The 26,843-nt window shown below is 39.1% G+C and overlaps 2 protein-coding genes across 7 annotated transcripts in view; one reads left to right on the forward strand and one right to left on the reverse strand.

The window, feature by feature from the left end:
* Positions 1–20,274, forward strand: part of TRIM37 (tripartite motif containing 37) — a 135,266-nt gene extending 114,992 nt beyond the window's left edge. For 3 of the 6 annotated variants that reach the window (XM_008068286.2, XM_008068288.2, XM_008068287.2), the window contains 4 exons: positions 8,402–8,512; positions 10,129–10,207; positions 17,367–17,546; positions 19,997–20,274. In XM_008068286.2, coding sequence (XP_008066477.1) covers positions 8,402–8,512; positions 10,129–10,207; positions 17,367–17,546; positions 19,997–20,000 — 374 coding nt within the window. In that variant the 3' untranslated portion in view covers positions 20,001–20,274. Of the gene's footprint in view, positions 1–8,401; positions 8,513–10,128; positions 11,379–17,366; positions 17,547–19,996 lie in introns of those variants that run through there. The other 3 variants (XM_008068290.2, XM_021717693.1, XM_021717692.1) reach the window with 3 other exon arrangements.
* The window catches only part of PPM1E (protein phosphatase, Mg2+/Mn2+ dependent 1E), a gene marked incomplete at its 5' end in the record, with an annotated part of 25,028 nt that continues 15,914 nt past the window's right edge, over positions 17,730–26,843 (reverse strand). Inside the window, one exon of the mRNA XM_008068291.1 lies at positions 17,730–22,840. Within this exon, the coding sequence (XP_008066482.1) occupies positions 21,780–22,840 (1,061 nt within the window). The remainder of the gene's footprint in view (positions 22,841–26,843) is intronic.

Consider the following 26,843-nt stretch of genomic DNA (forward strand, 5'->3'; position numbering starts at 1 on the left):
CGCGGGATTACAGGCTGAGCCACCGAGCCCGGCTGAAAGACTATTTTTTATTATTACTTTTTTCACTTTTAATTTAACTTTATTGTAGATTCAAGGGGAACATGTGCAGATTTTTACACAGGTCTGTTGTGTAATGGTGAGGTTTGGGCGTCTAATGATTCTGTCCCACAGATGGTGGGCATGGTACCAGTGGGTGGTTTTTCAACACTTATTTTCCCTCTCCCTCTCTCCGCTTTAGTACTCACCAGTGTCTGTTGTTCCAATCCTTTGGCCAGTGTGTGCCCAGTGTTTATATTCCACTTATGAATGTGAACATGTGGTATTTGGTTTTCTGTTTCTGTGGTAATTCGCTTAGAATGATGGTCTCCAGCTGCATCCACATTACTGCAAATGTCATGATTTTGTTCTTTTTTATCGCTGTGCAGTATTCCATAGCGTAAATATGCCACATTTTCTTCATCCAGGCCACCGATACTGGGCACCTGGGTTGCTTCCATGTTTTTGCTGTTGTGCATCATAATGCTGCAATAAACATAAAGGTAGAACAATTTATGCTCTTTTGGGAATATGCACAGAAGTCAGGTTACTGGTTCAAATGATAAATGTAGTTTTAGTTCTTTGAGAAACCTCCAAAATGCTCTCCACAGGGGTTGAAGTAGCATTCTCATCAACCATATACAAGCATTCCCTTTTCTCCACAGCCTCTCCAACATCTTTTGTTTTTTGATTTTTTTAATAATAGCTATTCTGACTGGTGAGAGATGGTATCTCATTGTGGTTTAGATTTGTGTTTGTCTGAATAGTGATGTTGAACATTTTTTCATATATTTATTGGCCGCTTGTATCTCATTCTTTTGAGAGGTATTTGGGTTTTTGTTGTTGTTGTTGTTATTGTTGTTTTTGAGTCAGAGCCTTACTCTGTCTCACCAAGTTACCCAGGCTGGTCTTAAACCCCTAGGTGCTCAGGTATTTCTCTTGCCTCTGCCTCCCTAAGTGCTGGCATAACAGACATGAGCCACCACACCTGGCCTTTGTCCACTTTTTAATGAGGTTATTTGTTTTTTCCTGTCAAATCATTACAGATTCTGGATATTAGGCCTCTGTCAGATTCATGGTTTCCAAATATTTTCTCCCATTCTGTGGATTGTCTCTTTACTTTGTTGCTGGTTTCTTTTGTTGTCCGGAAACTTTTTAACTTGATAAGGTCCCACTTGTCAATTTTAGTTTTCATTGCCTTTGCTTTTGAGGACTTGGTCACAAATGTATTGCCAAGACAAGTGTTCAGGAGAGTATTTCCTAGATTTTCTTCTAAGATTTGTATAGTTCGGGGTTTTACTTTTAAACATATATATATTTACTTTTTAGTTTTTATGAATAGAGGCTGGGTCTTGCTCTGTTGCCCAGGCTGGTCTGGAACTCTTGACCTTAAGTGATCCTCTCGCCCTCAAGTGATCCTCTCGCCTTGGCCTCCAGAATGCTGTGATTGCAGGCATGAGCCATTGCTCCTGACCAAGGCTCTTTATTTGAGACAAATATACAGAGAAGAAATTCTGTGTCAAGTCATTGTGGATTTCTCTCTCTTTTTCAAAGAGAAGGCTGTCTGAAGAAACTTTAAAATAAGTCATTGTCTGTGGTTCTGACTGGGAATATGGAACTATTGACGTGGTCTCTTAATTGCTCTTAAGTATTAATACAAATGTAGCTTTTTTCTTAGACATGACAATCATAAATAGGTCTTTTCCTTTTTAACTGGGACCATATGGAATAGCCTTGTGTTAGTCTTCTTTTTAATAGCCTGATGCTGAAAAGCTTGACTTTTTTTTTCTGTCTTTCAATTGCTAGCCTACAGACTCCTGTAGGTAGGCCAGTTTATTTCTTGTTCTGTGTAAAACCTAGAGACTTTGCTCAGTTCCTACTGAGGTAGCACAGACCCCAGACCCCTTTCAGTTAAGTCAGAGATACTCAAAACACCCATCCCAGGGAAAAGCCTTGGCATACCTATTAAAAACCTTGCTGGCGGTCTCTAAGAGGAATACAAAGCCTGGTGACCTGTCATTACTGATCTCTTTTAGGGTATGATGAAAATGCTTTTAACAAAAGCTACCAAAAAAATCAACAGACTTAAACAGTAAGGAAAACTGACTCTCTTATATTAAAAAGTCTCCCCATAACATGAAGATACACCTAACTGTAGAAGGGCAGTTCAAGGATTAGAAAATTTAACTGCTCATTGAAAATTTAATGTTTCTCCCCCCGCCCCCAACTTTTGCTCTGTTATTCTCAGTGGTTGACTTAGTTCGCCTCAGAGGCAAGATGGTTACTGAAGTTCCAAATTTCATATGAAGTCAGAACAACACTCTGGGAGTAGGAGAGGATTGTTTTATTCTATCTCTACTTACTAATCAGGAAAACCTTTCTCAGAGAGCTTCAACAACTTCCTAACTTCCTCTTATTAATCACTGACAAGGAAAATTGACAAAGTCCAGTAATTTGTTCCCCTTCTCTGACTCGTTCCACATGGCCATGTGGGAGAGGGAAAATACCTAAACAATACTGAGATTCTTTTAGAAAAGAGAAAGGCAGTGAGTTATTAGTGAATAGAGTACAAAAGTGTCAGCTGCACCAAGCAGTTAATATATTTTCCAAGCATCTGAAATTTGAGCAACTTGATTAGGTGAGTTATAAATTCAGAAGTTAGCTTTACTGAGCACATAGTTGGATGATCAAAAAATATGGTAGGTGATATTTTAGATTTAACTCCTTTTGCATCTCTGAAGCATCTTACAATTGATGATATCTTAGAATTGCCATCAAATAACAGCTAGCAACTTAATCTTTTTCATTATGTTCACAAAGTTAGGAAACTTCCAGATCTTACTTAGTACTTGATAAAAGATCAGTTGTTTTCATGTGGGAATTCTTAGCATTTCTTGGGAAATGTATGTTTTCCTGAATCCTGAGAAAAATTAGTCAAGAAATTTAATAAATGGAAAAAAACTAATTATACTATTATTTTTTTTATTTTTATTTTTATTTTTTTTGAGTTGGAATCTCACTCTGTCGCCCAGACTGCAGTGAAGTGACATGTTCCCGGCCACTGCAGCCTCAGCCTACTGGACTCCGACAATCCTTCCACCTCAGCCTTCCAAGTAGCCGGAACTACAGGCACACACTACCATGCCCGGCTAATTTTTTATTTATTGTAGAGACGAGGTCTCGCCAAGTTGCCCAGGTGGGTCTTAAACCCGTGGGCTCAGACAGTGCCTCCCAAAGTGCTGGGATTACAGGCTGAGCCACCGAGCCCGGCCTAGAATTAATTTTAACAACACAGAAACATTACTAATTATAAGGAATCCACTTACGACAAGTTGAAAGTAAAAACTAGCAACTCTGATATCTGGAATCAAAGGTTAAGATCATCAGGAGCTCCTTGGAGAGAATTGATCAAAAATCAGTTCTGATTATAGGTGTTGCCATTTTATATGTGCTCATGGCTTTGTCTACTGCTAAGTAATATTAGTGAGTTTATACATAGTATACTTGACAAAATTCTAAGAATGGTGTTCCAAGAAATAAGCTTTCAAAGCAATATAAATGCTTAAATTGGCATTTTTGGTGTGTGATTTTGTTTAGTACTCTTTTATTACTGTCCAGTAATCCCACAGGTGGTCTAGCATTTGAATATTTACTGTAGGCTACAGTTCTGTACTAATACTATTTAAATAATTTTTTAAAAAGATATTCATATAACAGTTTAAAAAAATGTATTTAAAGACTAACTTTAGGAAAAAAAAAGAATAACTTAGATTTTGAGAATTTCAGAGAATTCCAGTTCATTGATTTTGAATCCTGAAAGTTAAATAATCTGTCAGTAATTCAGAAACATTAATACTAAGAGGTCAAATTTGTTCAAATGTGTTTTTAGCAACAGTTCCACGAAGGACCACAAGGTGGAGGTGGCACTTCATAGAAGTAGCTGGTTCAGGTATTAATTAAAAAGTGTCACTCTTCACTGATTTAGAGCAGGAAAGTTTGATTATTTTTACTGAAGATAGAGAAGATTTCAGAAATATCTATACATCCAGCCTGTGTCTTCTAAATATTTAAGGCAGAAGTAATGCTACCCAAACTGTTGCAAATGGAAGAGGAAGAATTCACCAGTGAAGCCATCTGGGACTGTGGTTTTCTTTGTTGGAAGCTTTTTTAAACTTCAAATTATACTGTTTTTTAATAGTTAAAATGCCTATTCAAGTTATGTATTTTCCATGAATAAGCTTTGATAGTTTGTTTCTATCAAATACTATTATCATTGTCTATATTTTGTTTCATGAGCCTACAGTTGTTTATAATATTTTCTTACTAGTCTTTCAATATCTGTTGAATCTGTAGTGATATCCCCTCTTTCATTCTTAATATTGGAAATTTTGTTTGCACTGTTTCTTCTTAGTCTACCTGAGATTTTTCTTTTCCTTTTCTTTTCTTTTTTTTTTGAAAACAGAGTTTATTGAGAGGACAGAAAAGCTCCCCCAGTGGGAGGGGACCTGAAGAGGTTGCCTGAGACTTTTCAATTTTATTGATCTTTTCAAAGAACCGTCTTTTTGTCTCATTGTGATTTTTCTCTATTTTTCTGCTGTCTTTATTTCTGTTTTTTTATTATTTCATTCCTTTCACTTACTTTGGTTTAATTTTCTTTTTCTGGTTTCTTAAAGTGAAATCTTAGATTATTGATTTGAGAACTTTTTCTTTTCCAGGTTAAGCATTTAATGGCATACATTTCCCTTTAAGCACTACTATATAATGTTTTAATTGAATTCAGAATTTTTTTTTACTAACTCTAGAAAATTCTCAGCCATTTTCTCTGAATATATTTTGTCTCCTTTATTATTTTTGTTATCTCTATGCCAGTCTATTTGATGTAGTTTGGACCGTTTCCTTTTATCTCCTTGTTTCTTAATTTCTTTTCTTTTCTTTTTTTATTTTTGAGTCAGAGTCTCACTCTGTCACCCAGGCTGGAGTTGCCGTGGCATGCTCATGCCACTGCAGCCTCGACCTGCTGGACTTAGGCGATCCTTCCACCTCAGCCTTCCAAGTAGTTGGAACTACAGGTGTGCGCCAATACCCAGCTAACTTTTAAAATTTATTGTAGAGATGAAGTCTCACCATGTTGCCCAGGCTGGTCTTGAACCCATGGGCTCAAGCAGTCCTTCTGCCTCGGCCTCCCAAAGTGCTGAGATTACAGGCATGAGCCACTGTGCCTGGCTGTTTCTTAATTTCTTTTTGATAATTTCTATCTCTCTTTTTGCATTTTCATTAATTTCCTCAAGTCTACAAATTCATTAATCTCTTTTACATGTTTGTCCAGCTATCTGTTAATATTTTAATTTCGGTGTCTTTTATTTCTAGAGAATATATTTGGTTCTTTTAAAAATTGCCTTTTCCTTTTTTAAATTAGACATAATTGTGTAGTCTTTTACTTTTTTTTTTTGAGTCTATGTCTCACTCTGTTGCTAAGGCTGGAGTGCAATGGCATGCTCAAGGCCACCACAGCCTTAACCTGCTGGGCTCACATGATTCTTCCACCTCAGCCTTCCAAGGAGTGGGCGTGCACCATCACACCCAGCTAATGTTTTGATTTATTATAGAGATGAGGCCTTGCTATGTTACCCAGGCTTGTCTCGAAACCCTGGACTCAGGCAATCCTCTTGCCTCCACCTCCCAAAGTGCTGGAATTACGGGCATGAGCCACTATGCCCAGCAGAGTTGTTCCATCTTATAGAAAAAAAAAATCACAGCACTGTCCTTCTGTTTGTGAATCTATCTGCTGATTCTTGCTTCAGGTGAATTGTTTGCCTTGTTTATTTTGAGCATACCTTTTTGAGACTTTTTCCCCCTCGTGAGAATTTCCTTCAGAGAAGGTTTTTAATGTATCAAAAGGAGTGTTTGTGAGTTGTTTGTTTATTTTTTAAGATATGAGAGTCTCACTATGTTGCCCAGGTTGGATTCACAATCCTGGGCTAAAGCAGTCCTCCTGCCTCAAACTCCTGAGTAACCGGGACTATAGGCGCATGCCATCAGGGTTGATTTATGAACATTTTTATATTTAAAGTCTTGTTAGATAACTTCAATATCTGTGTCATCTCATTGTTAATGTTTGTTGGTTATCTTTTCCTGGTTCATCATGATGCTGAGTAATTTTGGATTGCATCCTGGACATTTTTTATGATTTTATAAGACTCTGGGTCTTGTTTTGATCTGCCAGTTTGGTGGTACTTCAAATTCTGGCTTCACCAATATGCCTGTTTCTGTTTACTTTCCAGTGTCCTTAAATAACCATGCCATGATCTCTCCAAGTTTTATTGCTGCATTCAGTAGACAAGACAGGGTGGAATGTGTTCACACCATCTTATCTGGAACCTTCCCTCCAGAGAGGATTTTCCATGTGCTTTATTCAAATAACACTAATTCCTCAGCCATTTTTATGTTAATTTTTTGAGATTTGAGCCTAACTTGCCTTTTTTTTCTTTTAAAAAATTTTTATTTTAAAGATGTGGGGTACAATTCAGGGTAGGTGTACAGATGGTCATTGTACAGGTAAAGTTTGGGCCTAACTTTAAATCCCAATTAGGCATGCAGACCTTACTTTAAATTTTGAGGTGAAACTTTTTCTTCTCTCTACAGATCCCAGTAGAAACAGACAAAAATCCTTGCCATTTTCCTATGCTGGTAGGCAGACATTTTTCTAGTCTATTCTTTCAATAAGAGTTTTAACTAGCCGGGTGCAATGGCTCATGCCTATAATTCCAGCACTTTGAGAGGCCAAGGTGAGAGGATTGCCTGAGTCCAGGGGTTCAAGACCAGCCTGGGCAACTTGGCGAGACCTCGTCTCTACAATAAATCAAAAAATTAGCTGGGCGTGATGGTGCTTGCCTATGGTTCCAGCTACTTGGAAGACTGAGGCAGAAGGATTGTCTAAGCCCAGCAGGTCAAGGCTACGGTGGCTATGAGTGCCTGGGCATCAGAGTGAGACTCCTACTCAAAAAAATAAAAAAATAATTTTAACTTTTTTGTAAGAGGTAGAAATTTTTGCCTCAATTTCAAATCCTTTCTTATGGTGCATTCATTTTTCTATCCCAAAGGCCATGTTAAAAATCTTCATATCAAGCTCTCCAGAGCAACTGTAATCTGACCCACTAATGAAAGTTCCATATCTTTGCTTCTGACAGCTGTGGACTTCCCTTCGTTTTTTTTGAGTTGGAGTCTTACTCTATTGCCCAGACTGGAGTGCAGTGACACACTCATAGCCACCCCAGCGTCGACCTGCTGGGCTCCAGTGATCCTTCTACCTCAGCCTTCCAAGTGGCTGGAACTACAGGTGTACACTACCACACCTGGCTTGTTTTTAAAAAATTTTTTATTGTAGAGATGAGTTCATGTCAAGTTACCTGGGCTGGTCTCAAACCTGCGGGCTCAAGCAGTCTACTCGCTTTGGCCTCCCAAAGTGCTGGGATTACAGGCTGAGCCACTGAGCCTGGTCTCCCTTCTGTCTTTTAAATCTTCATATTTTATCTAGCTATTTATAAGATTTTGTAGCAGAAAGGTTTTCAGCTTTTCTTGATCACTGTCTTGTGGAAACAGAAATACTTCTCATAGAAAGTTTTTTAAAAATAAACTAATGTACATAAAAAATTAGAGCCCAAACTAGTATAGAAACTAATTTATATTGGAATTTATAATACATATGTTTATATTTTATATGTATGTGTGTCCTAGGCTAGAGACTATAATTATATCTACAATGAATCAGAATTGAAAGAGTTCCTGTTAGTTCTTATGATTCTCTAGAAAAAAACAGCATTTGATTTGGAAACATGTTATCAGTATAATGAAATTAATACTGGTTTCAAGTTGTAACTTTAAGTACTGTGAAAAGGGCAATTTTCAACTTTGAGAACAAAAATAAAATCAGTGCTTGCTCTAAATAGCTAGAGGATTGAGGTTTGTGTGGTTGCTTTTTAAATTTTTGTTTCATTTGGGTTTGTTTGCTGAATTATTGACGTTCAATGTAAAATTCATTAGGAATCTCAGTTTAGTCAATATCTATTTCCTTTCGAGTGACTTTTTTGTTGGTTTCCTATGGATTTTATTTGTTTATTTTAAAGACGTGGGGTACAGTTCAGGATTAGGTACGTAAATGATCATCAGTCAGGTGAAGTTTGGACCTCCCATTGATCCTTACTTTGCCTGCTTTGGGATCGGGTATCCTTATTGATGTTCTGTGCTCCCCCATCTCCTGGCAGTGTCCCGCTACCGCCAATCCCTTTCTTGTAGTATTAAGATACGTGTTCAGGATCCATATAGTGGTTTCTTATCAAAAGCATGTTTTCCCTTTCTTTCCTGCCAGGAATGAGTAGCGACAGTGACATTGAATGTGACACTGAGAATGAGGAACAGGAAGAGCACACCAGCGTGGGCCGATTTAATGACTCTTTCATGCCACAGCCCCCAGATGAAGGTGCAGCACATGATGTCATTTTACAAAGATTAATGAAACCATCACTGCTACTGCTTTTTCTTGTTCTTCTGCTTCTACTTCTTCTGCTCTGCTGCTTTTGCTTCTTCTGCTTCTCCTTTTTATTTAAATTGTCATTTCTGAGGCAGCACTCTTTGGTCAGTTATATAGTGAGTACTGAAAAAACTGGTAAGTATAGTTTGGCTTGGTAAGTACCAGATGAGTGCTACTTACTGAATAGAGGAGTTGACAGCCTGCTTTTGTACAGCTCATGACCTCAGGATGGCTTTTACATTGTAAAGAGTTGTGAAGAACCAACAAAAGACGCAAAGAAGAATTTTCAACAGAACCCGCTTGGGCTGTGGAACCTACGTGTTTACTGTCTGCCTTTATAGAAAATGCTTGCTAGTCCCCAGGAAGTTTCTGATGTTTGCTTTTTTCTTTTTTCTTTTTTTTTAGAGAACTTTCTAGCCTACCACAGGACAACTTTTAAAAAATAACCTTTTCTGATTTCTTAATAATGCATTTAGATTATGGAGTTATCCTCCAAAAAAATATTAGAGGATGGAAGGCTGAGGTGGAAGGATCGCTGGAGCCCAGCAGGTCGAGGTAGCACAGTGGCCGGGAGCGGCCACTGCACTCCAGTCTGGGCGACAGAGTGAGACTCCAACTCAAAAAAAAAAAAAAAAAAAATTAGAGGAAATAACTTAGTAAAGAGAAACCTACTGTTAATATTTCATCTCATTTTCTTCTGTTCTTATTTGCATTTTTATTTTGTAGATTGCTTTGTATTCTGCATTTTTCATTTAGATATATTTTATGTAAAATTGTATAAATTTTTTATGACAGCTTAATATTATATGGGTCTACCATAGTCATTCTGCTCTGAAGTGATTTTCTAAAATATAGGTTAAACAATTAAAGGAAATACTGTGAAACTGGAGAAATATTCATTTGAAGTTGCCCAGAGACCTTAATAAATAACCAATCTCAGCATTTCTCTGCAGATTTCCTGAATGATAACATTGTCAGGCTTGTGCTAATTGTCAGCTTATATTTTACATATTTCCTGGTGTTCTGGTATTTTTTTTTAAATGCAGAGCCAAGCATTTAACGATTTGTAAGTATTAAGGCATCTTTAGTAATTTCTTCTGTTTCTAAAGCAAGCAATTTACATTTTAAGCAAGTTATTTTGAGTGCTGGTGGGTTTTTTTAGTCATGTTTGCATGTGCAGTTTAATTAGCTTTGAAATACTTTTTATGTTTATAGTGTCTTGACTCTTAAGAGTCTATACATCATTGTTTCTTGTCCCCTTCTTAAGCTGTTCCCTGCCCCAATGTCCCCAGGAGGACAAAGTGAGACAGTGCCTTTCATCTTCTAATTGTGGGTGTCTAGTACTCATTTGGTTTTCTTCTCCTTTATTTTTTGTTTATGCTTGCTTATACATACCTGACTCAAATCATAAATGCTCTGGAGAACAGAGATTTGCTTACAACCCAACACATCTTTATCACTTAAATGACACATCTGGTAAGATCATCTAAAGACTTGGGAAGGAAAATACTACTCTTGTTACATTTTAAATTTTAGAATTTTTATCTTTTTTTTTTAAATTTTAGATACACATTCCAGTTTTCCTGATGGTGAACAAATAGGCCCTGAAGATCTCAGCTTCAGTACTGATGCAAACAGTGGAAGGTAATTGCCAAATCAAGGAAACGGACTTGCAAGCTACCTTGACCTTGAATTTTGCTGTAGTTGGTGCTCAAATTTGTCATCAGTCAGATAATCAGATTTGGTCTTCTTTTTTCATCATCTTTACCTGAAATAGTAATTTGGAAACTGTTAGAAAGTAGCACAATTCTAGTATAAGACTGTAGTATGCAGGAAAAAATTAACAGTGTAGGAAGAGTTCTTTGTGATGTCATGAAATAAATGTAGTCCTTCATTAAGTGAACACATTCGTATATTCACAAAAGGCAGTTTGTCTACTTCAACAGAAGGCCAATTAGCTGCCCGGAAATACTGCAGACTATGCATGAACCTACTCAGCATCGGTGCCTTCTGTCTTTGGCTAGTTGCTCAGTTGTTTTAAATGACCACCTTTGTATTTGGGTTTTAATCACAGTCTATAGTTTATTAGTGCCTGTAGATGAGTGAATAGAACAATTGCTTGTGAACAGATTCTGCTCTGTAGACACTTTATGTGAATAACTAGAGTAACACTAGACTGAATCTCCTTTTGGAGTATGTTGAGGGGCTAAAATGTATCTTTTCTTATTTGTTCAAGTCCAGGCACACTGTTTAATGGCACATACGTTTTCTATTGTGTGACTTTTGCAGATGTAATCTTAACAGTTAAGTTAATGTGGATCAGTCTTGTTTCTGGTCATGGAGACACCTGTAAGATTATTTAAAATTATTTTTTTTTGCCGCTTACTGTACTATAACAGATATTCTTAAAGTCTCTTCTTTATTCTCATTAGTTCGACATTGATTTCACTGTCATTATGTTTAAAGACTCATACATATTGTATAGTAGCTTACATCAAAGTTAAACTGTGATACTGGGTTTTCTTTCATACTCATAATTAGCTCAGAATGGTTGCCAAACTTTGCCATTGTGCTCCTGCATTTGTGTTTGGGCTGTTATACATTTGTGAAAATTACATTGAAAGTTGACTTAAGAGACTATTGAAAAAGCATGGATAATTATATATACATGTGAGAGACATCTCATCTGCTGTATTTTACTTAATGAGCATTATTCACTTTTCCATGTCTAATGTCTTGCCGGATGCTGTGACTCATAGTTTACTTTTGTTCAAAATAGTTTGCACTTTTTGTTAATAAAATTAACTTGAGAAAATTTGCCTCTCCTATTTATTAAAAGTGGAACTAGGACCAGGCGCGGTGACTCATGCCTATAATCCCAACACTTTAGAAGACTGAGGTGGAAGGATTGTTTGAGTCCAGGAATTCAAGACAAGCCTGGGCAATTTGACGAGACCTTTTCTCTACAATTAAAAAAAAAATTTAACCAAGCATGGTGACACATGCCTGTAGTCCCAGCTGCTTGGAAGGCTAAGACAGAAGGATCACGTGAGCCCAGCAGGTCAAGGCTGCAGTAACTATGAGCGTGCCACTGCACTCCACCCCGGCCAACACTGTGAGACTCTGATTTTTAAAAAAAAGTGGAACCAGAAACCCCTTTTTTCTTTTTAATTTTAGAGATGAAGGGTACGATTCAGGATTAGGTATACAAGTGGATATCATACAGGTAAAGTTTGGACTTCCCTTTGGTCCCCACTCACCTGGTTTGAGATCAGGTACCCTTATTGATGTATGTGCCCCTCTCCCCGCCATCTTCCCCCCACCTCCCCTGGCAGTGACTTGCTACTGCCAATCCTATTCTTATAGTATTATGGTAAGTTTTCAGTGTCCGCTTATGACTGAGAACATGTGGTACTCAGATCTTTGTTTCTGTGATAGAACACTGAGTATTAAAGACTAAATCCTTCCAAGTTGCTCTGAAGTCCATAAGTTTGTCCCTCTTTATGGCTGCATAATATTCCATTGTGTATATGTGCCACGTTTTTTTAATCCAGTCCTGTTTTTGATGTGCAGCATGGTTGGTAAACCCCTTTATTCTACTCATGTTGCCAGAGGCTGTTTAGTAGTATAGACAAGGTCAGATATTTGGTTAGTTTGTTTTGTGTTTAGTTTCATGATGAGCATTTATCTCATCAGTCTAAAATCATAGGAAACCTGAAAGACTGAAAGTCTTCTTCGGAGCTGATAGCCTTTAGTTCAGACCTGTTAGCTTTTGTAGTAGAGTAATTTCTCCCAGGTTTCTACCCATTGTACTTACTAAGGATGCACCCAGCTCCTCGGTGATGTCAGAAATACTGGTATTTGTCCTCTTCCTTGGTAGTTTTCCTGCCTTGGCTAGATTTTAGATAGCAGTGAGGAGAGGAAGAGGCATGGAGAAGAATCACTTGCTCTGTCCTATTTTCGTGCCCTTTCTGTACCCTAATAGAATCCTGACTTTTTTTCTTAACCTTTCCCCTTTTGCTGAAGAGCATGGTTTCTCTTGGATTTCTGCTATTACCTTGCTTCAGTATTTAGTATTTTTATGTCAAGTTCATTCCTGGAAACTTTCTCCTAAAATAGGTTTTTTACGTAGGCTTAAAGATAGGCTATTAATGCTTATACTGTGCACAAACATATCATTTCTAGACAACATATCCTCTCAGATACTTTATTTTTTAAATTTTAGCTGCACAGTGTTTTGGTACTCTCAGATACTTTAAATCATATCTAGATTACCTATAATACTAATACAATATATATTTTATATAAATGACTGTTATACTATGTTTTACTATTATTTTTGTTTGTTTTACTTGTTTTGAGTTGGTGTCTTGCTCTGTCACCCAGGCTAGAGTGCAGTGGCATGCTCACAGCTACTGCAGCCTCTACCTGCTGGGTTCAGGCGATCCTTTCATCTCAGTCTTCCAAGTAGCTGGAAGTACAGGCCCATGCCATCATGCCTGGCTAATTTTTTGATTTATTGTAGAGACAAGATCTCACCGTGTTGCCCAGGCTGGTCTTGAACCTGTGGACTCAGTCAATCATTTTGCCCCCGCCTCCCAAAGTACTGGGATTACAAGCCACTGCGCCCAGCCTGTTTTTTTATCTTTCCATCTGTGGTTAGTTGAATCCACAGATGCAGAAGCTGAAGATATAGGACTGACTGTACTTACTAATGCAAATACACATATTAATATGTATTTTTGTATATCTATTTATGTACACAAAACTATATTTTTTTTAAAAGAAAAACTATGAGTCTATAGTGATACCAGTTCAACTCCAGTTCAGCTCCACAGGGCTGATTCTAGCCTGGCTCTCAGCTATAATATACTTACTTACTTATTCAAACCTATTATACAAACCAAGTCGTATCAAAACTGTTGGCCTTTATTGCTATGCAAGAAACAAGTTTACCATCCAGAGTATAGTGCTTGTGTACAGTTCCTTTTGCCTTTAGCTTTTCAGTGTTGTGTCAAGACACTTTTCAAAATTGTTTAGTTCTTTAGATCTAGATATACTGGTTCTTTTTTTCCTATAACCTGTGTTGTGATTATGTGATTCATTTGTGCTATGGTTCGATTCATCTGTTACAGTCTGCATTATGTCCTCCCCCATGTGTTCTGGTTGATTTTTAAATCGACTTGAATTAAAAGTCAGTCTTTCTGGTGTACAGTTCTGTGGGTTTGACAGATGTCATGTATTCGCCACCACAATACTACACAGAACATTTCAGTCACCCCCCAAATTCCTTGGTGCTTGTCCTTTGTAGGTACACATCTTCCTTCCCCTCGGCTCCTGGCCACAACTGATGTGATCTGTTCTTCTTTTAGTTGTCCCTTTTCCAGAGAGTCATATAAATGGAATCATAGTGTGTAGTCTTTCACGTAGCAAAATGCAGTTAAGTTTCATCCATCCTGTGTGAATCAGTACTTCTTTCTTTTTTATTGCTAAGTAGTATTCCACTGGTTGGATATACCACTCTTATTTGCCCATTGAAGGACATTTAGGTTATTTCTAGTTTAGGATGATTATGAATGTATAAACATTTTGGGAGCATAAGCTTCTATTCTCTAGAACAGTGAGCCCAACCTTTTTGGCATGAGGGACCAGTTTTGTGGAACACTGCGGGGAGGGAGGTGCTGGTCTGGGGATGATTGAAGTACATTACGTTTACTGTGCACGTTATTTCTATTAGCACATTGTAATATATAATGAAATAATTATGAAATTATTATTTTGATATGAGTCTGGAGCAGTTGTGTTTTTTTTGTTTATTTGTTTTTGTTTGTTTTGAGTTGGAGTCTCACTCTGTCGCCCAGGCTGGAGTGCAGTGGCACGCTCACGGCCACTGCAGCCTTGACTTGCTGGGCGCAGCCTTGACCGCCACCTCAGCTTTCCAAGTAGCTGGAACTACAGGCACATGCCACTGCCTCCAGCTAATTTTTTAATTTATTGTGGAGGTGAGGTCTTGCCAAGTTGCCCAGGCTGGTCTTGAACCCCGCGGACTCCCAAAGTGCTGGGATTATGGGCGTGAGCCACTGTGCTCAACCTAACAGTTGATTTATTATGAGCTCTGTGCAGTCAAACCTCACAGCTAATTCCAATTTCCATCTCTTTGCTAAAATCACCCACATGATGTGATTTTATCAACCATTGCACGTTGTCTACCATTTTAACGTAGGAACTGTCTTCCAGAGAGTGAAACACATGGAGGTTCCTGGAGGGTGGCACACGAGGGAGAGGGAGGGCATGGAAGCTCCGCACCCCTTCCCCCATACCTCACCCTGCATGTCTCTTCATCGGTGTCCTTTGCAATTTCCTTCATAATAAGCTGGTAAACATATATACCATAGTTATTTACGGTTCTCTCTCAGTTCCAAAATCTTCGTCATATCTGAATCTGGTTCTGATGACTGCTTCATCTCTGTAGAGTGTTTTCTTCTTGCCTTTTTACATGCCTCTGTATATTTTGTTAAAAGCGACATGTCTCATGTGGAACAGAAAATACTTGAATAGATTTTATGCTTGAAAATGGGCAGGGCTTTCCTGTTGCTTAGACCTTTTTTGCAGAGATTGAATTAATCTAGTAGTTAGGAGTCGTGCTTGGTTCAGGGTTGACCTCTGCTATGATTAACCTTGGTGCTTGCAAGTTCCTGTGGGGATGCATTGCATTTCTGATGGGGACTGGATTGCCAGAGCACTGTGCCTTCTGACCTGTGCTTACAGGGGCAGAAGCTTTGCGCTCTGCCTCAGAGCTCTCTGCCTGCTCGTGTTGCTCTCCTGGACTTCTCCCAGAAGTATTCTACTGTTACTTGAAGCTTAACCTGGGGGCTGGCATTCTTGGATTAAGCTGCAGTTTGAGGCACTGGGTCCTTAGCTGGGAGGTGTCAGTTTACTTGGCGCTTCCCAGCTGGTTGTAGGCCTGGTGTCATTTCTGCCCCTTCCCCAGGGATAGGGCTTTTCTTCCCTGTTGCCTTCCCTCTGCGGTAATGACTTTTTACCAGTGTCTTCAGGGCAGCAGTATTTGTGGCCATGTCCCCCAGAGAATAACTCTTTTGTTCCTTGGAGGAGATAAAGGAAAGTGTCTGGTGAGTTCCTTGATCCCCCTCACTCCTCACCCTTCCAGGCCGCTGTATCTCTCTCCTGGTCTGTACCACAGTGGACACTTCTTAGGGCTCTTTCCAGTCACTCACCTGGTAGAGGTTATGAAGAAAAAGCCTGCCAGAGAAGGTGGGCTCCCCGTTTCTGTGGTCCCATATTCTCTGCTTTCGCCAATGTCCTTGAACTCAACTGTTCTTTCTGGTGTCTGCAGAAACTAGAGCTCATGTTTCCTCTCCCCTTGCAGGCACCTGCCCCTCTCGATTTGGGCCCTTCTGTTACTCTACAGCTTCAGCTTTCCAGTGGATTTGAAAAAACTCAGCCAGGCATGGTGGGCAGCATTTTGGGAGGCCGAGACGGGAGAATCACTTGAGCACAGGAATTTGAGACCAGCCTGGACAACATAGCGAGAAAAAAAAAATTAGTGGCATGTGCCTGTAGTCCCAGCTACTCGGGAGGCTGAGGCAGAAGGATCACCCTGAGCCCAGGAGGTCAAGGCTGTGGTGTGCCAGGATGTGCTGCTGCACTCCAGCGTGGGCAACAGAATGAGACCCTCTCTCAGAAAAAGAAAAAAAGTTTTTTGCTCTGGTGAGCCTGTAGCAACTCTGTTTGGCTTGATAGCTATCATATTGCCGAGGAACAAAAATAAAATAAATAAAATAATTTAGATCATTTTCTCACTAAAGCCTCAAAAAGGCTTTTTCATCTTTGGTAAACTCCAGTAATTGGAAAGTGGTTTCTCCAAGAGTATAAATCATTCTTGACAGTTTTTCCACATTTGTTTCCCTGGTCCTAAAGCAAGATTGGTAAAACCAGACAATCTGTGCATGAGGGCTCTGCTTGCCGTCTCATCTGGAGGTTCATGACTGGGGCAGCATCCTGCATCCTGCGGCAACCTGTGACATCCTCAGAAGGGGTGGCACTTTCTTACTGAATGATAGGCAAGGGTTTGGGCTCAGAAAAGAGCCTGATTTGTTTGAAATGTAAATGAAAGGATCTTCCATAAGGTTATTCCTAGGCCAAGCAAAAGTAAGTGTTTACTAATTGCTGTTAAGGTGACCGAGAAACCTTCCAATCAAAAAAGGAAATGATTGGTTAAGTACCTTGTTAAATGCAGACAGTCATTTCTGATAACTTGGTAGCTTGGGTAAATTTCTGTGAAGCTCAAATGATTAGTGGTTCACTTATATCTTGCTGTGTGTTGCTGCCACAGAAAGAGATGTTCCTATTGAACTAGATAACACTATATTTTAGAGGATTTCTTCAAGTGTAAATAACACTTATTGGTCGTCATATGTTCCTTTTCTAGCCCTCCTTTAGGAAACCCCTTCAAATATATCATCCTTTCAAAACTTTACTTTTTTCCTCAGTTCTCACTGCTTTTGGTTCTGTATAAAGTCATGCTAAGGGGTGAAGAATTTAGGGAATTGGGAGTTGATGACTGCTGAAAGACTGTTAACTGTGCCCAGTTAACAGTAAAGGCCTTAGTGGAGGGGAGGAAGGGGCGGGGCAGTGCAGTGTTCACCAGGCTCACTGGTCCAGGAGGTCCAGATTCCCTCCCTTTAGGTGGCTGTATCTTGCTGAAGTGGCTGTCTTCATCTCCTGCGGCCTCCAGAAAGGCCTCAGTTGCAACTCACCTGACGGTTTCCTCACTTTCTCCTAGCTGGCAACTAGAAGGGGAAAGGCCAAGTGAAGAGGAAACACCTATTGCAGAGCTCTGCGATGGAGTCGTGGAGAGACCTGAGCCACCACTCGGCCCTGGTCCTGTCCCTCTCTTCTGCGGATTCCCACGCCTCTACCTCCCTCTCTTCCCAGTTAAACTAATGTTGAGAATATGCATAAGGTGAAAAAAATGTTTTATGGGGAAAAATGTTATAGCAGCACTTGGCAAATTGTCTTTTTTGAAATGTCCCAAGCTTAAGAAACCTGCCACCTCAGGATTTTATTTTCCAGTTCTGAGGGAATCCTCCCAAATTTAAACACTAAGTAACTTCTCTTTCCTTTAAGTAAAAAGACAAATGACTAGTGGTTTTAAATTGCTGGGTTTTATTAAGATAATTGGCAAAATTTCAACATATTTCTTACCAGAATGAACAGTTTTAATAAATAAAATATGAAGATCACTCATCACAACTGAACTCAAAAGTGAACTGTAGAGTGGGTTTTAAATTGATGGAATTACTTGGAAAGGAATGATTCACTTCATTCGTTTCACTCCATAGAGAATTCTTTGCAGAGAAATGTCATGAACAAAAGAACAAAGCCTGTCTCTCACCAAAGAGCACCTAGAGTAAGAGTTTACAATGATGTATCTGGATTATTTAATTCATCGAAGTTTATTAGCGTATTTCCTTTTCAAAAACAACTGCTGTGTCTGTCTGGAGTTTCCTGTCCTATTTCATGTTTTCTAATTAGTACAATAAATAGTCTTCAAGACAGGAATAAAATGTTGCTATATAGGAAGTAACACTTATTTTTCAACACAGTACCATGTGTCGGTAAAACAGTTGTGTTTATAATACTGGCAGTATCTTATTTTGTTTTGCAAGAGACATTTAAGCTAGTTACAGAACAGAGGAGTTGGTATTTGTCCTTTAATATAACATGACTTTCAAAGGTGAAAAAAAGTTCTTTCTTTTACTAATTTGTGTTCCAAAGAAAAGCTGTCTCAAATTAAGCTGTGAATGAAATTATAATATCCCCATTTATGGCCTTGCTTAGGTGAGAATGCTCACTGAGTGAAGAAATTAGGTTTAAAAATTAAAATAATAATTTAGATCATTTTCTCACAAAGCCTCAAAAAGGCTTTGATGGTGAAGGAAGTACTTGAACCACAGCAGTTTTATCTGTAAACACTGAACTTGCCATGCGTCATTTTTATATGCCCATTGGATATTGAATTTCTTTCTGGCACAGTGTTCCAACAATGGAGTGTGGTTGTCATGAAAATGCAGTGTTGACACTATACCACTATAAATGTGGTCAGAATTAGACTCAGTGTTGACACTGACATTGTTGACACTGTCCTTGGAAAAGTGTTAACTTTAAAGCAGCCTTGTAGTTAAATGCAACAGTAACTTTATAATCGTGTTAATTCAAGGACAATGGATGGCACTTCTAGGCAAGGAAAAGGTATATACATGTGTTTCTACCCATCCTCTTTAGTACAGACCTACGTGGGATTAACAGCCCCAGGATTTGTCGCTGTAATGTTGCCTAACCTCAGATATCCTTCAAAAGTACACATCTAGAAAGTGAACAAAGGAAACCTTTAAATTAGGGACTGACTCCCTTTGAAACTCACAGTGAATGTACAAGGAGTCTTGTAATAACTTCAGTTGGTGACTTGAAGTCTGTTTCCCTAACCAATACTACACTTTCTTGTTTATATTTTACTATTTCCTATTCTAACAAAACTTGTTTAGCAGGCAAACAGAATGATGCAGATCGTGTTAAATTGAAAAAGGGATACTGCCACTTCTTAAGGATTGAGTGTAGAACTCTCACCACCACTAAATTACACATGAATAAAGTACAAACACATAATTCACAGACTGTACCTCAGCATCAACAGTTAATATATATTATATAGATACTTTTATATCTGTCTAATATTTTTACGATCACCAGATACACCATCATTAAATACAGGTTACAGAAATGTGTAGATACCATTAGTTAGAGGGTTACTTATTGCTTACGTCAGCAAGCAGCAGATAAGGGCACAGGATTTGAACTGAAGGGAACTACTTTCTATCACCAGTGGCATTAAGATATAACACTGCGTTTCACAAAGCGCTGCTTTTTATCTAGTTTATAGAACCAAGAGCAGCATATATCAGACCGATAACCACTACTTTAGTATGTATTATAGAATTGTAAAGGACTTACCTTACAAATGGTACCTAACTATCTATAAATATGCATGTTGTGAACAAATGAATATTAGCTACTTTTTACAATGTTGTTTTCTAACGACCACACTAGAACTACTTTGCCTTATTTTCTAGAGAGCTCATGGTATGAAAAATGATGTAACACTGCCATGTAGTCAGACCTACACAATCCAGACCATTCAAGATGGCTCTGTGCTTGTCCTGGTTTTGTCCAACCATTTTTTTTCCCCACTGAAAAAGCCTATCATTTGTATCTTTTTCCTTTCACCTTCTTCTATCAAAAACATTACCAAAAGATAACTATAGTAATTAAAAAAAATTTTTTTTTTTACTTAGCTAAGCACTTTGGACTATAATGTGTACCAATAGTCTGCTGCCTGTTTTCTTGTTTTCTTAGATAATTTGATTTGAAACTGACACTGCATGTGAAAGGTTAACAAGATCTAGGCTTCTGAAAATGACAGATACGCGTGAGGTCCGTGAATGGGGCAAAGCATCAGAATAATGGAAAGAGTCTAGTTGGAGCCATGTTTGCTACTTTTCACCAGGTGTAACAGACTTGAGAGAAGAAGAAATGACTTCAAAATCAAGAGAAAAACAAATACTGAAAATCTCTTCTTACATCTGAATCTTAAAAAATAAAGTCTGTAGATTAACAATTTGATCATTGCTAAAGTGCAGGTGTTTTGACTCATGTTTACTACAGCTATACTGGCACCCAGAGTATGCTACAGTGGTCTGTGTCTTTAAAGTCAGGAATTTCAGTCCTTCATTATGGGCCTGGGGAACATAAAGTAGACGTATTATCAGGTAAAAACATGGTCAGGCAGTAGACTTTTCTCAGCAAGAGCACTTGGTGCCTTCAGCAGCACGGGCCAACGCTGCAGCGGGCTCCCTTTGCCCATGGTGGGGCTGGTCCACGGTCGACCAGGGGAGGCCAACGGCTGAGACCGCGCGGCTCAGAGTCAGGCTGCTTCACTGAATGAATGTGATGATTAGTTTCCTTGCTGTCTTTAGTTGAAGATGTGCTTCAAGCTTGAAACTACAGCAGGGACACTCTCTGCAGTCTGAAGCTGCAAGTGGCAAGACCCGTGTGTGTCCTCCAGTTATGACTAAACAGACCTGGCTCTCAGCAATCTGCATTGTCCTTTGCACTTGGCCTCTGGGCTCCCTTTAGGCAATACTTTCAGCTTCCTTCATGCCAATGACTTAATTCCCTTGGGGAAAATAACTTTAAAGACATTAAAACTAGCAATCTTCACTCTTTGTTTTATAGTAGTATATTCCTCTGCTGTCTGAACTAAAAAAGGCAGAAAACATAGAAACGCTATTAGATTTTCTTTTTAAATGGCATATGATTCTAGTGTATTTGTACCTGACATCATCTCCATTAAACCAGTTTTATTCCTGAGATGAAGGTACAGTGAAAAGCACATTAGCATCATAGATTAAAACCAGTTGACAGCGGTCTCCTAAAATGCTAAATAATAAAAATTCCACCAAAAGCACCATAACAGGTTATGAAACTCCCAAATAACTACAGTTCTAGGAAGTATTTTTTGATTCAAAAAATGTTCATAGTCTTTTATGTTACAGAAAAAAATCAGCAAGTCTTTCTGACTATAAACTGCTTCACAAGTTTGAGAATGTGACACTTTTACTTTAGTTTTCTACCTTCACTGTGACCAGATAAAACCCGTATGGCTTTTAGTCTTTTACCTACCCAAAAAGGGAGAGGGTGTTTCCTTCATAGTCCCCAGGATTCTGAAGGACATTTTGCAACTAAGTTTAATTCAGCATTATGTTTTCTGTAGATATATTAGGCACATCAGACCAGATTTCAACTGCGTTGAGATTTCAACATTATATATCCTGACTGAAAGAACCAGCTCTCAAGCTTCCACTAGTGACATGAGGGGATGGCGGGTAGGGGATTGTTTGTAGGTGTGGAGACACATCACAGGGACCACTTGTATAATTTTGCAAGTGAAACTGCCAATACTTTTGTTAGATTGAAAACACTGTTTTTTAAGTTTCCTAGAGATCTATTTACATTTAAGAATTGAGCCATCCATGGATTCATAATGAAGCACATGTGTGTTAGAAATGTCTACCGTATTTCTACTCTGATGGTGTTTTTATTGGGGGACAGCTAGCTAGCCTACTTGAAAGAAAAATTATTATATTTTATAGGTCCAGGGAAGACCTGGGTATGGAATATCATTACTCTTTCTGAACTTCCTCATCATATTTTCACCGTACCCTTTCCAACTATTTTGCCTCCACGGCAGAGAACTTCTTAACATCCTCTTTCTCTTCCCACTTTGAATAAATGAGGACAGGCTAGTGCCTATTTTGTGGGAAGGCTCTTGAGCAGAAAGAAATGAATAAAACTTGGAATTAAACCTGAATCTGTGCCACCTCTTTGAGTAATGGTGGCGTAAGTGAGACAACCTAGAAACTCTGTTTCCCAGGGATTTGAACTGTTCATTTTCCAACCCAGAACAGACAGGAGACAAGCTCTCCATTTTGTATATCTGCTGCCCTGTTGAACCCAAATTGAAAGAAGCGGGAAACTCTCCAGCATCACTCCATTCTGGCAATGATGATTGAACTGATTTTTTCTCCGTGATTAACTCATTAATGAGATTTGCTTTCTTTGGTGCACCAGGACCAAACATCTCAACTGGTGGCAAAAACTGGGCACTGTGAGGTTTGATTGCTTCTATTTGTGTGAGATCTAGGTAGCCTGGGTCCTCCAGCACGTTGATTTGGGACCCTGGGCTCAGGCTAGTTCTATCAGTGAATGAATCCACGCGCCCATCATAGCCTAGATCGGCTGGTGCTGAGCACTGGTGCTGAGGCCAAGGGCGTTTGCACTCTCCATGATTCTCCTTATCATCCCCACCATCTTCTTGCCCTCCTTGAAAAGAGTTCTCTGTCCAATCTGATTCCTCACTAACATTTACAGCTTTGTTCATGTCCCTCAGGAATACCACAATAACAGTGATGTTATCACTTGACCCAGCATCACGAGCTGATGCCACTAATTTGTGGGCAACCATGCTGCTGTCTCCATTATTCTCTTTCAAATGGTCAGACACAACTTTCACTGCCTCATCAGGGTTCACGGTGTCGTAGAAGCCATCACAGGCCAGAATGAGGTAGTCTTCAGTCCCGTCCAGAACAGTAGAGGCAGAATCTGCATCCCCACAGATGTATGGCTTATGTTCGGCATCTCCTGTGGGAATTAGAAAGTGGAGGCATCAGAAGTTACTGTGTGTGTACAGAACATTCACGGCAAACGCCATGACTCTGGTTGCAACTTACTGGCTTGTGAGCTAAATTTCCTGGGAAGAATTTACAAAATAGTTTTTGATAAAATACTCTCTGGTTAAATAACTACCAGTCCCCGGACTTAATTCCTTATCCAGCTTAAACTCTTGAGTCTGTGCCTCTGGCTATCACTTAAACTTAACTGAGCATAGCGACAATGTCAAATGTAAATTTGTTGCTATACTGAAAAATTCAGTCCTATGTAGGAAAACTTTGTTGATTTGTTATTTTACTGATGGCTAGGTTTAATTCAAATTTGAGAACAAGTCCACATTGAAAGAAACAAGCCAAAGTTCTGCTCATTCTCGTCATCAAACACTTCATTTTTGCTGTGTGCTTGTTTTTAGAAATCAATAAATAGCTTCGTGTCATGAGCGTGAAGGCAGGTTTGAGTTGTGAGGGATTCTAAGAATCCAGTCCTACTCCCTCAAGCCGGGAAGTTATGTGGCTGATCTGAGGCCTCACACAAGGAAACTAAGATGCAGTTCTCTTATTCCCAGTCTGCTTGGCTTTCTACCTTTTAATGTTGCTTTACCTGTAACTTCGACAGGACAGAGAATGTCTGGCCACTTTTCTCTTGTCTGTAGAGACTACCATATTCTTCTTGCTTCCTTCTTTGCCTCTGATCACCCCCCCTTCGTCTTGGTGGTTATTGTGCATTCCACATGTTCCCTACACAACTATCACCAATACCTGTCCTTTCCAGTGCACTAAAATGGAGCTTTTGGACTTGAGAAAGATAAATGAAGGTAAGTAAATTTACTTAAGTGATTTAACTATATGTTGTTTCTGATACCTGTTCTACCCAAGAAAGCTTTCTCTCCAACATTTCACTTCCTGTTTAATCCTCAGTAGGCCCAGGGAGCTCAAGAGGAAAGAGAAAGCCATAGACATCACTGCTAGAATCCATGTAGGCAACGTGCCCTGTCCAGCAGGCTGCATAACTAGACACACAGAACAACAGATCATTACTTATATAACTACCTGGGTTAGTGTGTCAATTAGTCTGTTGACTCTACAAATGCTCAGCTTCACTCCTTCCATTCTCAAACATAATCCTCTCATCTTCCTCACTTTTCTCATATAGACCCTTCTCCATTCATTATTTCTTACAACAATCAAAGCCATCTTTTTACAAAATGCTTTATAATTTCATCAACTTTACTTTTATACTCTAATGACTCCCAGTCCCGTTAGAGCTCATTAAGGATTCAGTGTCCTCTACCAACCCACTTTTCTAGATGTCCCTCATCCTCCTCTTACTTTACCTGACCGCATTATTGTCATCATTATTATTTTCTGAATTCCACCACTAAAAATAAATGTGATCTGAGTCATACTGTTCCCAAAAATCTTGTTTTAGTGCTTCAATTAAAAGACTACTGCAACTGTCAGTTTGGAACAGAACATACAAAGATTTGCACAGAGAAAACGCTGCCAAAATTCTGGCTTTTCACCTGCTCTACTGTTGGGTGTCAAATTCATGACATTTCGCCCCAAACTTGGTAGAAGGGCATGAATATCCATTTCATGGCAGAAATGGCAACATCCTTTTGTCTTCAACCTCCTCTCTTCCTATGTTGGGAAACATATCATGCCTCTGTCAACTTTGGATCAATAAATCTAAAGGATCATGGGAGAAACTGTTGCAAACTTTTCAATTTTAAAGTTTCAACATTTATTTTCTAAAGTTGAAGTCTGCTCAGGAGTCCTTTTTCTCGTCCCTCTGTAATCCCCTGTTTTATTTCATGAGCTTTCCGTCTTCCTCACATTCTTCAACTCCTTCACCCATTTAAGCTATTTGATTTTGGTAGATGGCCTAAGTTCCTTCTTCAAAGGAAAAAAAAGAAGTTTATCAGGCTTGAGTTTCCTCAATTTCCGCTCCCTCCACTTTTCCTTAATCTGAAGAGATTCGCTTGTATCGGTCCCATTTTCTCAGAGTAAGAGGCATCCTTTTCCCTTCTCAAGCTAACCTGTGCTGTCAGTGCTGTCCCCTAGGACTTTGGCTTCTCACTCACCTACAGTTTCTCTCTACTTGGTTCCTTATTTTTCATACAAACGTGCTTAAATCTAAAATCTCCTCATCCTAAAAATAGAAACAATAAAAGGAACACTTGCCCAAATCAATTTTGCCCTCAAGCCACCCACAATATTTCCTTTCTCCCCTTTACCAGCAAACTGCCCGAGAAAGGAAATCAACCCTTGCTCCGTATGTTATTGTCTATTCGCCCTCACCTGATTGTTTTCTGTAACCTGACGTGTAGGTTTTTCCACCTACCAACTTTCTAATCAATGGGTACCCCTGTGTCCCTGCTTAGCTTTCCTTCATCTCTGACAAACCTCAGCAACAGCCTCCTGATCTCCTGTCCAGGCTCTTTCTGCTCTAGCCTGTCCGCCAGGCTTCACTACGGATATCTTTATAAACACCCACCTGATCCTGTGGCCCCTCTGTTTATTCGCCTGGGAAGTCCAGACTGCTTGGCCTTGCATATAAAGCACCAACCCTGCTAATGTCTTACCCTCTACTCTAGCCTCCTGTACTCGTTGCTGTTCCCAAAACACACCATGCCCTTTCCAACCCCTACGTATTTATACGTTCCTGTACCTGGGATTTCCTTACCACACAATGTCCTCCACATCCAACTCAAAAGTCACTTCCTCTCTGAAGTCTCCCTTTTCCTCCCTTAGATTGTCACTTATTCAAGGACATTCTTCCCTGCTTTAGTTTCCTGTTGTGTTATATTTTTAGAAGCAAGAAAAGACAGGTATCCTCTAGTAAGTTGGTTTATAACAAGCATTAAAGATACTCCTCAATCCTCTGACAAAGACAGGTAAGATCAAGAGAAAGAGGTCTTTGGTTAGCGTTGTCAAAAATAATTCCATATGGGGTATATTTTAGAAATGAGAAATTTCCCCTTTTTGTCCTTATTCTAGAGTTCCTAATAACTCCCTCTAGTCTAAGGTAAAGCCAACTCTCAATTTTTCAGGAGGTATTTGTAGAATCTTTTAGGTCTCTATTTCTCTTTCAGCCTTCTGCTCATATTTGGGCCACTTCACAGCTTGCCAGCACCTTCCCAAAGAGTGGGAGGAACTCAAATCAGTGGTGAAACTAAATCCTTTCCGATTTTCTCAATGTTCTGGAATTTTTTGGTAATTATAAACTGAATTTGGGAACTAGATGTGAATTCCACCTATCCATGTTATTCCCATGTTCAATTACTTCATTTCTTGAGGGAAGCAGAGATTTAAAACTGTAGTATACATGCATACATACATTTCACCCATATAGACACACATATTGATATATCGTTTTTTAAAAACCAGGAAGTGAAGCCAAGCCAAGAAGCCTAAAATAAGCTAAGGCCCAAAGTGAGACAAATACAGAAACAGCTTAATTCTTTGAACTTATACCCTTGCATTTTTGTCCTATCAACTTAGCTGTTTTATCTCCATGTTTTAGATCAATTTTCACTGACTTTTTCCTTTTGAAAAATTTAAGGCCCAAGGAGACAGATTCTTTGAAACTCCAGGGTTATCTGACAAGTTACTACATTTTACATATAGAAATGGTTTTCACATAAAAAGCATAGTATTTTCCTATAAATTTATTGTTATGTCTTTAAAATTCACTGAAAAAATTTACAGGTGTAAACCAGTATGGTAAAATATGGAAAGAAGCTTTGGAAAATACTGATTTAGGCTAAATATGACCCAAAATGGAATGAAATGAGGATCACTGTTTTTTGGGGTTTTTTTTCTTTTTTTTTTGAGTGGGAGTCTCACTCGGTCGCCCAGACTGGAGCACAGTGGCCGCTCCTGGCCACCGCAGCCCCGCCTGCTGGGCTCCGGCAATCCTTCCTCCTCAGCCTTCCGAGTAGCTGGAATTACAGGCATGCACTACCATGCCC

The sequence above is a fragment of the Carlito syrichta genome, unplaced genomic scaffold (assembly GCF_000164805.1).
Source record: "Carlito syrichta isolate Samal-C Ts95f unplaced genomic scaffold, Tarsius_syrichta-2.0.1 Scaffold309926, whole genome shotgun sequence".
NCBI lineage: Eukaryota > Metazoa > Chordata > Mammalia > Primates > Tarsiidae > Carlito > Carlito syrichta.